The sequence below is a fragment of the Aythya marila genome (genome assembly GCF_965140915.1).
Source record: "Aythya marila genome assembly, chromosome: 11".
In the NCBI taxonomy this organism is placed as follows: domain Eukaryota; kingdom Metazoa; phylum Chordata; class Aves; order Anseriformes; family Anatidae; genus Aythya; species Aythya marila.
Genome location: NC_139052.1, coordinates 1,509,966 through 1,524,054, shown reverse-complemented (window position 1 = coordinate 1,524,054; position 14,089 = coordinate 1,509,966). Strand labels below are relative to the sequence as shown.

The following is a 14,089-nucleotide window of genomic DNA, read 5'->3' as shown; positions in this document are numbered from 1 at the left end:
AAAATATTTATGAGCCTTAAGAAAACCCTGAGAGGAAAAGGAAGGAAATTGTGTTCAATAAATGCATGAGAAATATTTAGCTTTCTTTGCTTTAATGATATTAAGTTTGGAGATTTTTTTTTTTTTTTTTTTTTTTTTGCTTTTAATGATCTAGGGCAAGATCTGCTGACCCTGAGATCTGCCTCCTGTGTCATTCATTGTGAATTATTAAATGATTGTTCTTGTGCATATTGCAAATGGGGGCCTTTGTTTCCTGCCAGCTGATTGCATCTTCCCTCAAGAGAGCCATGCCTTTAAGCTTCGAATTGCACTTTCCCCATTCGGCCTTAAAGATCCAAAATAACAAAATGCATCTTTAATTATTAAAAGAATGTTATTCATTACCTCACCATTTTTACTATAACACTAAATCATCAAGTGACTCTTTGCTTTTGCAATATGACCAGAAATTTTAATTTTTCCATGCCAGTTCCCTTTTCAGTTTCACAAGAAAAAGTGATTATTATTTCAGTGCTGACTGGAAAAAGAAATCTGAAACAGACAACTGATTATACTGAGGTTGTCTGATCTCAGCGGCAGCCTTGAGGTCCAGGGTAATTTAACCTGATGTTAGCCAGCCTAAAATCTAAAATCAGGCAGCAGTGATTGAGATCAGATCTGCATCGTGTTCTGCAATTTTTTAAAGATCAACTTTTTCTCTAAGATGCCTTTGAAAGTCAATCTTCAGGCTACAAATTGGGAAAATTCTAACTTGCCCTTTGCAGTATTTTTGCACTTTTTAATATTCCACAGATATTGATAAGGATTGTCCCAGCTAAAAGATGTGACTGGGGGTCACACAGCTCTGATGCTTTCCACAGAAGAGGCTTTGAGCTTTGTGGGAGCAGCAGAAGAGAGCAGTGTTGTCTGCTGATGAGGCACCAGCTGAGTTTCTTCTGTTGCAGAGTTTGGAACTAAAAGCACAGTTTATTGGAAACCCAAAGAATGCAAAATGGTCTACTGCATTTATTACAAGAAAAACATTCCTGCACAATGACTGTGTGATCCACCAGTGTATCACTAATCCTTAGCCCCCTTTGCTAGAACCTCTAGTTTTTCCTGAATGAAGTATTTTTTGAAAGCTGAAAATCTCTCCGTGTATACTCAGTTGCTTTGTTATGGTGGTAGCTGAACAATCCTTACTGTCCATGATGATAATTTTAAAGTACTTGTGTTCTTCTTTCCTAAAGGATACGACAGACTATGTTGCATATGTAGCAAAAGATCCCGTTAATCAGAGAGGTATGGAAACAATTTCCAGATTATCATGCATGTTTTTGCAATTGCTTTATCTGTACCAAGGAATTCCTTGAGTTTCAAAATCAGAACTACTGAATAGCCCAATAGTCTATACAATTTCCATCTTCCATGTATGGATGGGAGTGATGGTATGCAGACTGTGGCTTTAGATGTCATATTCTTTGTGCAATTAAGTGAGGATCCATGGTTTGGACTACACCTGTGCCAGGTGCTGACCCTGTGCTGGGGCAGGATTCTTCCCCAGGCAGCCAAAGATCAGGGCTCTGCCTTGCTTGGGGAGGAAGGTGCAGGAGCACTCCATGAAGAAACCATAAATGGAGAGTTTCTTTTATTGAAGTGTAAGTTGGTATTATGATTAAGATACCCCCAGTGCAACTTCCTAAGTGCATAATGTCCTAAAGTTATCCAGATGCATCATTTCATGCTCAGCTTTTCTGCTGTAGGCATTACAGCTTGGCTCTATTTTCTGGTATAAAGTGCGTTTACCTAGTTAAAGCAAGGTGTCTCTTTGCAGCATGCCACATACTGGAATGTCCCAATGGGATGGCGCAGGAAGTAATAAACACCATAGGGCAGGCTTTTGAGCTCCGGTTTAAGCAGTACCTGAAGAATCCCTCCAGCCTGGTTACATCTAATGAAAGGTCAGCATATTCTCAGTCACTTCACTGGCAGTTTTCTTCTCTTACTACTTTTCAAGAAAACAGTACACTCCATATATAAGATGCTTTGGATATGCATTCTGGACATATGCTAATTGTAAGATATGCTGCATGTACAGAGTATAATAGATGAAAATTAGCTTATTCCAGTAAATGTCACTGATTCCACTGACATTTGTACAGGTGCATAACAAGACAGAATTCAGCTGTATTGTTTCTTAGCTGGAACAGCCTTATTTCAAATGATGCAAGTAAACTGAGCAAATGTTCAAATTATTCTGCCCAAGCAAGGGCAGAGTAAATGAAGTGGAGAAGTTCTGCTCTATAAATATGATGCACACACACTGAGCTCAGTCCCAAGCCATGCCAAGTTTAAGCTCACTGCAGCTGTGGAAAGTATGTGGTGGGGGGAGAAAAGCAGTTGTAGTTCACCATTGTGCTGTTCTGCTTGTGTCCTGGCAGGGGCCTACAGTTCCACCTGGTATGACTTGAATCAGCATCATATACTGAAATAAGCCCAGCTACTACTTGGCATTTTAAAGTATGCAGTTCTGTCCTCTGCACATTGTTCAAATTACAGGACCCAGATTAAATTTCAGACTGCAATTCCCCATTTCAGCTACCCTTTTCCCATTGCACTGGACACACAATTCTTGCTTTGACTTATGGCTCTCCTCACAGGTTAGCCACGTCTATTTTTCTCAGGCTTTTCTTTAGTGAATTGGATCCCTTGCTACCTCCTGCAAACAGGTAAACCTGTAAAACTGCTTAGCTGCTTCCTGAAACCCTGGAGTTAGTGTGCAGGTGATGTCACTGCTACAGTACCTAACACTGCAACAAAACTGGTTTTATTCCATGACAGCAGTACCACCTCCAGGTTATATTTATCTCGTTATATAGTGTTTCTAGCCATTCAACTGCTAATACTAGTCTGTTTACCCTGGAGACAATAGCCAGAGGAAGAGTCTGTGCTATGAAACTCTGCTAGGTTATGCCACAAGTAAATTGCAGAAAGGAGAAATGGAAGATGCTAATTAAATTCCCTCCTTGAGCCAAAACCACAGCCATTCTTTGAGAATGGTCCTCAGACAGAGAACTCAGATATTGCTGTGCGAATGAGTCACCCACCTCCAAACTACTATGAATCACATAATCAAATACTTGCACTGCATATCACATAATCAACTACTTGAACTTTATCTCTTTCCTGCTCAAGGCCTTTTATCCAATTACGTTCTTGTTAAACAGAGAAGTAAGATTTGAGATGAGCTTTTTATTTCAGGACCGGAGACAATACAGGAAGCGCCTAGTTATTTTGCAGTGTATCAGCTGTACATTTAAGCTATCATCATTCTATTTTAGCTCAAGAAAAACTTCGGCCACCATCCTTCATGTCATTCAGTGTTTTCTTCAAGCAGAAACAGAATAGTTGTATGGATTCTGATTATTAAAATCAGAGTGCATTCCACCTGGGAAAACGACTTTTTTTTTTTTTTTGTAGCAATGTTTGGTTTTCTAAAACAGTGTCAGTCTTGTCTGCCTAAATGCATGAGGTTTTAATTTTCTTTTGCAAGTCATGTCTCTCTCCCGTCCCCCGCCCCAAAGTCCCTAGATTTATACAGGTGAGATGAGAAGCCAGAGGAATCAATTTTATGGTCAACAATTTGGATACCTTAACGAACAACACATTGGCATCTCAGGGATCTGGGCTGTCTGGTGCTAAGATCATCTCCTGGCAGCCTGATCTATGGTGACTCCATTTTTAATCTGGAGAGATGTACCTGGAAAAATAAACAACTCTAAAAGTTTAGACCCAAACCCCTTTATAGACTGTATGGCTAATGTGTGTATTGTGTGATGCACAAACACTTGGGACGTTTGCCTGCATTAGAAAGCAGATGGTAACAGTAGTAGTTTCTTTTTTTTTTTTTCCATATTTTTGCAGTGAGGCAGCAAATACTAATGGATCAGCTGGGAATTTACAGGAGAGGGAGGATCATGAATATTACAATGAAATTCCAGGGAAAGAGCCTCCCACTGGTGGAACATTAGACATGCGAATGAAAGTGCAAACAGGCCAAAGGGCTTGCTGTCTTATACAGTGCAGAAAGCAGCCTTGCTCAGTAAGTACATCATCTTCTGGAATAACTATTCACTACATATTATGGGAATGAATAATAAAGTGTTATTGTGGTATAAAGCATGGTGTTAACATCAGAACCAGGTCCTGATTATCCTGGGAAAGTTCTTTTTAGGCAAGATTTAATGATGCTTAGTACATAATTAAATCCCAAAGCACTTTCTGAAGATTAACTAGTTTGTCTTTAGAGTTCTTTTAGGAGACCATGTAATATTCCCTTGTTCACTTTTTAGTTGTGAGAAGGAAATAGATACAGACTTGAATAGCTTGTCTAACAGAACATTTATAAAATCTGGGACTTCCTGGCTCCAAATTCTGTGATCTGATAAGTATTCCATCTTGTCCATTATGTTCTACAATCTATACATACAGCATTAACTGATTGCAATGTATATGCAACATCAATTACATTTGGAATGTTTGAAGAGATTCTGTCAAATCAGCCTCAGCTTTCAAGGGCAGCAAAAATGCAAATATCCATGGTTTTTGCCTGGGATAGTCACAAATTAAAAAATAAATAAATCAGGAAACACCGTCATTTCCTCATTCAGGGAAGCAGGCAGGCACTATCACTTTGCTAAGAGGGTGCATACTTGGCCATGCCTGCTGGCAGCAAGTTAGTGCCGCTTCAGAAGTTGCTGCTCCCAGTGGTGGTTTGTCTCTGGCAGCAACCGCTCCATCAATTTTCCAGTATGTTAACTTAAACCATAGTCCACATGTCCGCTGTGGGCCTGATAGACTCCATCCCTGGCCCGCAAACAATTCTCTAAATGGTATGTGTCTCTATCCTGAGTTTGCATTCAAAGCTCTCCAGGGTTGCAAGGAATTACCCTGCAACATGTAATTGCAATTGCCTTCTTTCCATGGGGTGTTAATTTTTTCTTCTCAGTTCCCTTCAGTTCTTTCAGTGCTGCTTAGACAACTTGGTGACTGTTTCACTCACACCAGGTTGTCTGTAGTTTTTCTTCCTTGTTTTTTTTTTTTTTTTTATTGCAAGGAACAGTTATAGGGAAATAGGAACTTTACCTAGGAGTTAATCTGTTCCTGCTGCATGTTCTTTATACGTCACCATCATATTTCAGTTTATGACTTCAAAACTATCTCCCTTGAAACTGTTACTTTTGTGACTTTGATTAAAAAAAAAGTTCCTCCAGCTCAATCAGACCTGGTATCAGAGCAAGTCAGAGTTCACCCTCATGATAACATCTGTAGAAATGACAGTGAAAAAATTAGTTATCCATCAAAGAAGAATTAGGACTCAGTTCAGCTGCTGAAACCTACACCTGGTGCATCTGCACAGGACCGACAGTTAGGGCATAGGATTTAGGTACATTAAGCCTTAGGTACATTACTGGGCAGTTAACAGTCTCAGTGGGGGTTGGAGTATGTCCAGATGTGATATCCTGGAGAAAGTATCATCATGAAATATTGAGGAGATAGGATTTTTTTTGTGAAGATTTGTTAAGTTACCCGGATCACAGTTAACTAGTGCATGGATGTTATAGTTATCGGAGGTTTCCAAGGGACTATTGTATGTGACTCTTTTTATGATTTCTGTGCAGACAGGCAGCCCGACATTCATCAATTTATATGAAAATTGCCCAGAAGGAAACAAAACTGTGGGTATGTACTCTATTTTCCTTCACTTCTGTATGCATAAAATAACCAAGGCAATCTGACTGGAAGGGCTGTGCCTTTGCTTTCCATACAATGGTGAAAAGTGTCCTGCTTAGTGGGTCATTTTTGATTCCCTAGATGAAGGGCAGACAACAAAGCCTTACAGCTTTTCAAAAGGGCACTACTCTGTCTTCATGTCTTTTGGCAGACTTATTCATTTTACTTGTCATGATACTGTACAGTAGCTCTTTGTTGTTTTATTCTTTCCTACTCTTTGAAGAAGAAAGATATTTCTCTGCTTTAACAGTCTCTGAAAATACCCCTACACCCTACAAATACATTAGGAGACCCAGCTGTCAACATTGGGTTGCTGTTCCAGTGGAGTCTATGGCCTTGATTCCAGTGTCAGTAGTTTCTGCGTTTAACTGTGTCCTTCCCCTCCCTTGGGGAGCTTTGTGCCCCCAATCCTGCTTTAGCAAAATCTGCTCTCTGGGTCCCCAAGGGATTACCACCCTACATCCCCTTCTGGACTTTGCCTGCCACAGCTGATGCCCTAAGGACGTTTCCTCAGCTCATCTCTTTCACTGAAAAATGACATCCTTTTTGAATTCCCACTTCCACTATTATAAGGAGATCAATTACTGTCTACAGGGGATACTGCAATTTCTTATGTTATTTCTGATTTAAGGAAAGGAAAAATCAAATGGTTTCTACAAAGAGAGGGTGAAAAAATAATGAATGAATGAATAGATCTATGACTAAAATGTTTGCTAAAGAGCAAAAGTATGTGTGTATTTGGCTAGCTGAAGTGGCATTATTTTCATACCCTGCAGGGGATATTCTGTTAGCCTCTTCCTAGGCTTGGATCCTAACCTGACAGATGTGGCTCTGGCTCTGTAGACAGAGCCACAAAGCACCAAACTCCTCCATCTCCATGCTCCACCAGAAGAGCAAGGGAGAGAATTGTTCAGCTTCCCACAAAGCTTGTGGTGCAGAGGAGAAGGAAGGGGTTTTGCAACAAACAATGCATACAGCTTGTGTTTCTGTAGAGTCATATGTAGTAATTTATTTTCAATCAGTGTGGGTTTTACTGCTGACATTAAATGAAGCAGGACTGAACCAGTGTGGCACATTTTTGAAAACATTTTAACTGATTCTGAATAGTGTACCTTGTGCCTTGTAGCCATAAGGGGGGAAAAAAGGAAAGAAAAAAAGTTCATCCGCCAATTTCTGTTTTCCTTCTGAGTGATTTTAATAGGATATACAAGAACAACAATATTTGTATTTTAGCTTTTGCAGTTATTTTAACTTGAGTTTTTTTCTTTAAACAAAAATAAAAATAATGATCTATGCATACTGTTTATTAATTGCAGGCCATTGTGGTGAAAGATCACAGAAGACAAAGAGAGATGTGACATTACTGAAGCCTGCCTACAAAACAGATCTTTTTGATGATCCATGTTACATCAACACACAGGCCCTGCAGTCTGCAGCCTGTACAGCCCGTGCTACAGCAGCAGCACAGGGTCACGGCAGCCCACTGCATCATGCAAGTAGGTGCTTGTTGCTATATGGTATCTTCCTATGCTTTGAAAAGAGGGGACTTCTCAGCCATGGGCAAAGAGAAAGCTTTTGGTTTCCCCATAAGAAATACAGAGTTTGTGTGTGTTTTCAAATTCAAGAACGATTTTCAAATTCAAGACAAAGATGAAAAGTGCTGACAGTGAGTGTGAGCACATAGAGTAACCTTTCATCTTCTGTAGTTGCTTGATGACAACAAATAGTGTCCCGTATTCCACAGGTGGTAATAAGCAAGTATTTAAGATATTATGGAAGCTTAGGACTGCACTTTGCTTTAAGGAAGAGGGCTCTCCTCTGTGCTTATCTCACTTGTAAGCTAGAAATGACCTCAGATTCTTTTGTTTCCCAGGCAATAGCATGCAAGGTCAACATGGGATCGTTATGAACACTTCCTCATTTCTTGCATAAGTGACCATTGAATCTCAACCAATAACTTCTAAATCAAATTGTTTGATCAATGGTATCTATTAAATATATGTCCAATTAAGTCTTGATTAAAAGACTCCAAGTGGTGGATATCCATGACTATACAGTTGCTACTGATTTTTCTTATTACTGAAAACACTTTATGAAAGAGCTTTACCTTTTATAGTTTCTCACTGAGTGTTTTCTCTGTCAGAGTTGGCTCCATACAAAACAGTGGGCTAAGGACTGGATAGATCTTTCTACAGCAAAGGAAATCTGTGACCATTGAGGCATTTCCAACCCAGGGCTGTATTATGCTCTAAAAGGAACTGGCTATATCCTGAGGAGCCTTATGTTGCACAATTTCATTGAAGAAGTGGTATCCTCTTATTTTTCTTAGAAAAATCCTGCCTGTGAATCATTTGCAGTCTGACTGGCTATATCCCAAACCACCCAGTTGCTAGTACATTCAGTAATTGTTCGTTTTTTCACAGCAGATGCATCATGCTGTAATCCTTCCCTTCTGGCTACACTGGCCATGTTGTCTTACATTCCTGCACATAGCTGGAGCCACTCAACACGACTCTCCCAACAAGACGTGACAATCTCTTCAGAGCTTGTTAAGGAAAAAGGAAAAACTAGATCTTAGAGGCTAAAAACAACAGCAGTCTTTTTTTCTTTTCTTTTTTTTTTTTTTAATGGGGAAGATTTGACTTTTTAATTAAACCAAAGAAATACAAAACAAAAGCATGAGAGCATCAGAAAAAAAAATCCAGTTTCCAATCCCTGTTGCCTAGCGACACAAGGTTTACCCATATAAGGTACGGGAGGAGATCTCATGATAACATTACCTAATGCTCTGGAGGGTTATGAGCATTCATGTATGCATGTTATTACAGGCTGTAAGGTTAGCCTGATCATAGCCTCAAGACTGAATTATTTGAATTTTTAAAAGCCATAGAACGACCCTCTTACTTCCTTTTAGAGTGAAGTTCTAGGTGAAGTATCCAGTATGTTCCCTTTCATTTCAGAGTTACCAGAAGCTGTTCAGCAGAGTGCCACAAGCAACACAGCTGGTGTCTGTGTTCTGCCACAAATAAAAAAACAGCTAAAGAATGAAGATTGTTACCATGGCAAATTAAACAGGAAAGCAGCAGAGAGTCTCTTAGTCAACGATGGGGATTTTTTGGTGCGAGAGAGTGCAACATCACCTGGGCAGTACGTCCTCAGTGGGCTTCAGGGAGGGCAAGCAAAGCATCTTCTCTTGGTGGATCCTGAGGGCAAGGTATGAACATTTCATACATGGAAATTTCAAGGCTGCTCAGGTATTTCAGTCAGAATGCACGGATGCATTCCTGGACGTGGAAATGATCTGATTCCCTTCAGGTTAATTTAAATTGAGCCAGTGACTAAAGTAGGTTTAAAAGTTCAGTTCAGGAACTTACAAGCACCTAAACACCATGGAAATAGAAGTGAGGTGCTTAAATATAATTGTTAGTCCAGGTGCTGATAATTAGTGTACAAACTTAATACATCCTTTGATTCATTATTAAATTTCTGGAAAAATAGCCCTAATGCTAAATAATGAAGTTGATTTACTAACATGCTTCTGGATACAGAAAAGGTAGAGGTGGTTTGATGTCGGTTCTATTCTACCTGCTTCTGCTCAGGACTAGAAGAGTGCTCTGAAGTGACATTTCTCAGAGGAGACAGTAAATCAGAAAGCAAAATTCTTAGTAGGATTTAGGAAAAAATATCTCTCTTCTGTGGAGGAAGAAAAAAAAAAGATTTTGTTTCCTTTAACTCAGTCCTCCAATTTTCACGTCAGTTAATGGTAAGTCAAAGGATAAATCTGAATTACTGCTATAGCCTAATGATCCTGCTCCATTGAATTCAGTAGCTTAAATGTTTTTTTGACTTCAGTGGGCTAGGGTCATGTTTAACCACTTACAAGCACAATATAATCTTAAATTCTTTTGCTTCTTTCATTAGGTGAGAACCAAAGACCATATATTTGATAGTGTGAGTCATCTTATTCAGTATCACATGGAAAATAATTTGCCAATCATCTCTTCTGGAAGTGAAGTGAGCTTGAAACAGCCTGTAAGGAAAGAGAATAACATGGGACACATGCAATATCACATATGATCCCCTTGGATTTCACAAATCCCAAGACAATTTGTATCTGAAAATTGCATTGACTATTATAAAACTTTATATTATGAAGCCAATTCAAAAAGTATAGACTGCACTTTTTGCTGCTGTTCCAGAAGATATTCTTTTGTGTATGTATGTATGAATATATGTATATGTGTATATCTATGTAGATCTATAGAGATCAATAAGCATAGTTATGTAGATATATATAATCTTAGCAAAATTACACCTTCAGAATGTGAGATTCATTTGTGAGAAGGTTTTTTAAACATGCACAAATGTCACTTTCAAGGTCATACTGAATCAGTAACGTTTTAAAAGCACAATTAAACCTCTACATGCAAAAGCTCACTTGAATGAACTACTGGAACATTAGTATGTGCCTTTTCGCATAGAATTATTGGAAACCAATATTATTTATACTGAATTAATTTTAGGTGGTTAAACAAACATGTCAAAGCTTTTAACTGTTTGCCAAAACAAATACAATTTGAATATTACTAAAATGTCATCTGCTTTCGATAGACACTAACAATTTCACTTTGCTTGTAACAGCACTTTACTAGCAAGTAATATTTGAAATGAATGGCATTCACAATACAGAAAGGTTTGTCTGGTTTCTTAATTGTTTTTTTTATCACTGTCTGACTACTCAAAAAATTGAGATTATGCAACATTTACAAAGTTGAAATTAATATATGTAATATAATTTTGGAATAGAACTTGTTACAAGGACAGGCATGCTAGATCCTAATATTTTTGTCTTGCATATGATTTTAGTATTACTACTAATCAATACTGGAGACATCCCTTTTTAAAGGTAGGCTAAAATATATTTTCACTGCTTAAATAGTTGTTTACAAACTAGAAAAGCTGAACAAAACTAATGATACATTTTGAGAGAGAGCTATTTAAAGGACTGTTTGAATTTTGCATGTGCCCTTATTCAGTGTTCTTTCCAAAACAATATATGATTTTACTTGTAATCATGTGGAGTCCATTTGTTCCCAAAAAGCCTTTTAAAGGAAACATATGAATTGTTTGGTCACAATAAATACTCTCAATATGAACAATCCTATATTCAGAGTTAACAGAGGTTTCTTGGGTTTCCTGTTGAAGAAACAGTGATTTAGTAAGCAGCTTAAGAAAGGGAAGGAGAATCTAAAGAATGAGACTGGTAGCCTGGGTGATACCCTGAGAAAGTTATCCCAATAAGTGATGTCTTCTGGCACCAGCGGGGACATTCTCTCTGTCTCCCAGCCCACCAACTTAGTTCACAGAATCACAGAATCACAGAATATCTAGGTTGGAAGAGACCTCAAGATCATCGAGTCCAACCTCTGACCTAACGCTAGCAGTCCCCACTAAACCATATCCCTAAGCTCTACATCTAAACGTCTTTTGAAGACTTCCAGGGATGGTGACTCCACCACTTCCCTGGGCAGCCTGTTCCAATGCCTCACAACCCTTTCAGTAAAGAAGTTCTTCCTAATATCTAACCTAAAACTCCCCTGGCGCTACTTTAGCCCATTCCCCCTCGTCCTGTCACCAGGCACGTGGGAGAACAGACCAACCCCCACCTCGCTACAGCCTCCCTTGAAATAAGGCAGACAATAAGGCAGACAATTGTGTCTGCCATAAGGCAGACAATTGTGGATAGTCACCAATTGCTGGAAGAAAAGATTTGACTATAAAAGAATAAATTCTGTTATTTTGCCTGTGTTCATGTTATATGGGATAGTATAGTAAGAGCTCTTTCCTCTGGAAAACAAAAGGGGTCATACAGATAAAATAAAATAATTTAAGACACACTTTCTTAGAGGGGAGAATATGATGTAAAGAGCCACATTTAGAGCAGTCTAAAACCAGCTTTATTCCATTCCTCAACTAGTAGGCACAAAATATATTTCATTCTTTGATAACAATGTGATTAAAGAAAATTATTTGCATATACTGAAGTGGTGAGAAGCTTTAAAATGTTGGTAACTCATTTCTTTGATAATAGTCTGGCATTACTGATATTTCAAGGCTTTAGAACATATCAAGTTTATGCCTGTTCCATCATGTCCAAGGTTCCCACCTGCAAAAAAGGCCCCTATAGCAATTCATGTTCAAATTTTGTGCCACAGCAAGGACAGGTGGCAAGAAACTGTGAGTGGGATACAGAGTTCCTGCATAGTATACATTTTCATACATCTTACCAAACTAGTGTACAATGCTTGACATGACTTCATTGAGCAAACTACAAAACAAAGATAGCTATTTCTGTGGCATGTCATGAGAAGAGAATGACTTGCATAAGGTAATTTTGATATTTTTCATCAAAGCTGAATTTTATGACAGGTCATAGAAAGCAAATGTGTGAAGCTCCATCTCTATTTTTAGTATAAATCAAAGCTACTGACAACTAGAAAAATAGTGTTTGCATTTCACCATTTTCAGTTTACCAATGGGCAAAAACAGCCACAGCGATTATATGATGTTTGGATCACAGTACAATACAGTCCAAGTCTCTCTCTTTGAATATCACTAACTTTAACAGAAGCAAGACAGGAATCTTTGTTTTGTTCCCAATTCTTTTGTATGTGAAATAAAACTCTGAAGGAAAAAGGGAAGAAAAATTAATTAACTGGGTGCTAATGTAATAATGTGGTGATTTAACTGATAGGCAGCTAAACAGCATCTTGCTGCTCTCTCACTCCTCCTCAACAGAATGAGGGAAAAATCAACGGAAAAAAAAGCTCATGGATTGAGATAAGGAGAGGGAAATTGCTCACCAATTATTGTCATGGGCAAAACAGACTCAACATAAGGGAGATTAATGTAATTTATTGCCTGTTTATAACAGGCTACAGCAGTGAGAACTAAAAGCAAACTAAAAATGCCTTCCTTCCATCTGCCCTTTCCTACATCCCTGACTGATGTTGGGAAATGGTGGTTACAGTCAGTCCATAACACTTTGTCTGTGCTGCTCCTTTGTGGTCACTCTTGGCACCTGTTCCAGCATGAACTTCCTCCCATGGGATGCTGTCCTTCATGAACTAATCCTACGGAGGCTTCCCACAGGCAGCAGCTCTTCAAGAGCTGCTCCCACATGGGTCCACACCACAGGGTCCATCCTTCGGGAGCAAACTGCTCCGGCATGACTCCCCCATGGACTGCAACTCCCCCCAGCTTCCCTGCCTGTGTGTGGGCTCTTCTCCACGGGCTGCAGCTATGACCTGGGGCCTGCTCCTACAGAGGCTCTCCATGGGCCGCAACCTCCTCCAGGCCACATCCACCTGCTACACCGGGGGCTCCTCCACAGGCTGCAGCATGGAGATCTGCTTCATGTGAGACCCATGGGCTGCAGGGGGACTTCTGCTTCAACATCTGCAGCACCTCCTGCCCTCCTTGGTGACTGCAGGGTTGTTTCTCTACAGTTTCTGACTCCTCTCTCCTAGCTGCTGTTGCACAGTGCCATTTCCCTTTCTTAAATCTGCTCTCACAGAGGCGTAAACAGCAATGCTCATAGGCTCAACTTTGGCTAGTGGTGGGGTCCCTTCTGGAGCCGGCTGTAGCTGGCTCTGGTCTGACATGGGGCAGCTTCTGGACTCTTCTCACAGAGGCAACCTGTGCAGCCTCCTGCTACCAGAACCTTACCACATAAACCCAATACAAATAAACAAGTAACTCAAAATCTCTTGATGCAAAACAGAGAAAACAAAAAATCAAAACAAATACAGGCATTCTCCTAGAATGAATTCCATCCATATTTTTTTTTCTGGAATGGAACTAGGAACTTGATTCAGAGTTCCTAACTTTTATGTGCCTTTGATTTGCTGAAGAACTCTACAACTCAAAGCAAATGAGTTATAAAGTAGATATGTGGTTTGTTTCAGCGCTGGGTACATGCGGGATAGCCCCCAAAGGCATGCACACCCTAACGCGGCAACTTGCGTTAGTTACATGCAGTAAAGAGTTACATATCCATGAAGTTTCCCAATACGCCTATACATATGCATAACCTATCCCTGCTTTGTATTAAAATTAGCTCCAACAAGTAATTTCCATAAAGTCCTCCATCTGCGCTTGGTGGTGGTCGTCAGAGGGTTGTGGGAATGAAGGCTAATAATGCTTCTTCATCACCACTAGCTGACCCCCTGCCAGACTCAACTGCTCCTAGCTCTTGTCCAAACTACAAGGTCGATCTCAGCTGATTTTGAGACAGGTTCCCCATTTTTGTCAGGAA

The 14,089-nt window shown here is 39.6% G+C and overlaps 1 protein-coding gene across 1 annotated transcript in view; it reads left to right on the top strand.

Annotated features, from left to right (window-relative positions):
• The window catches only part of SHC4 (SHC adaptor protein 4), a 32,235-nt gene extending 21,312 nt beyond the window's left edge, over nt 1-10,923 (top strand). The window contains exons 6-12 of the mRNA XM_082769232.1: nt 1,230-1,281; nt 1,814-1,940; nt 3,904-4,081; nt 5,661-5,721; nt 7,089-7,268; nt 8,733-8,986; nt 9,694-10,923. Of these exons, the coding sequence (XP_082625358.1) occupies nt 1,230-1,281; nt 1,814-1,940; nt 3,904-4,081; nt 5,661-5,721; nt 7,089-7,268; nt 8,733-8,986; nt 9,694-9,849 (1,008 nt within the window). The 3' untranslated portion in view covers nt 9,850-10,923. The remainder of the gene's footprint in view (nt 1-1,229; nt 1,282-1,813; nt 1,941-3,903; nt 4,082-5,660; nt 5,722-7,088; nt 7,269-8,732; nt 8,987-9,693) is intronic.
• The last annotated feature ends 3,166 nt before the right edge of the window (nt 10,924-14,089 follow it).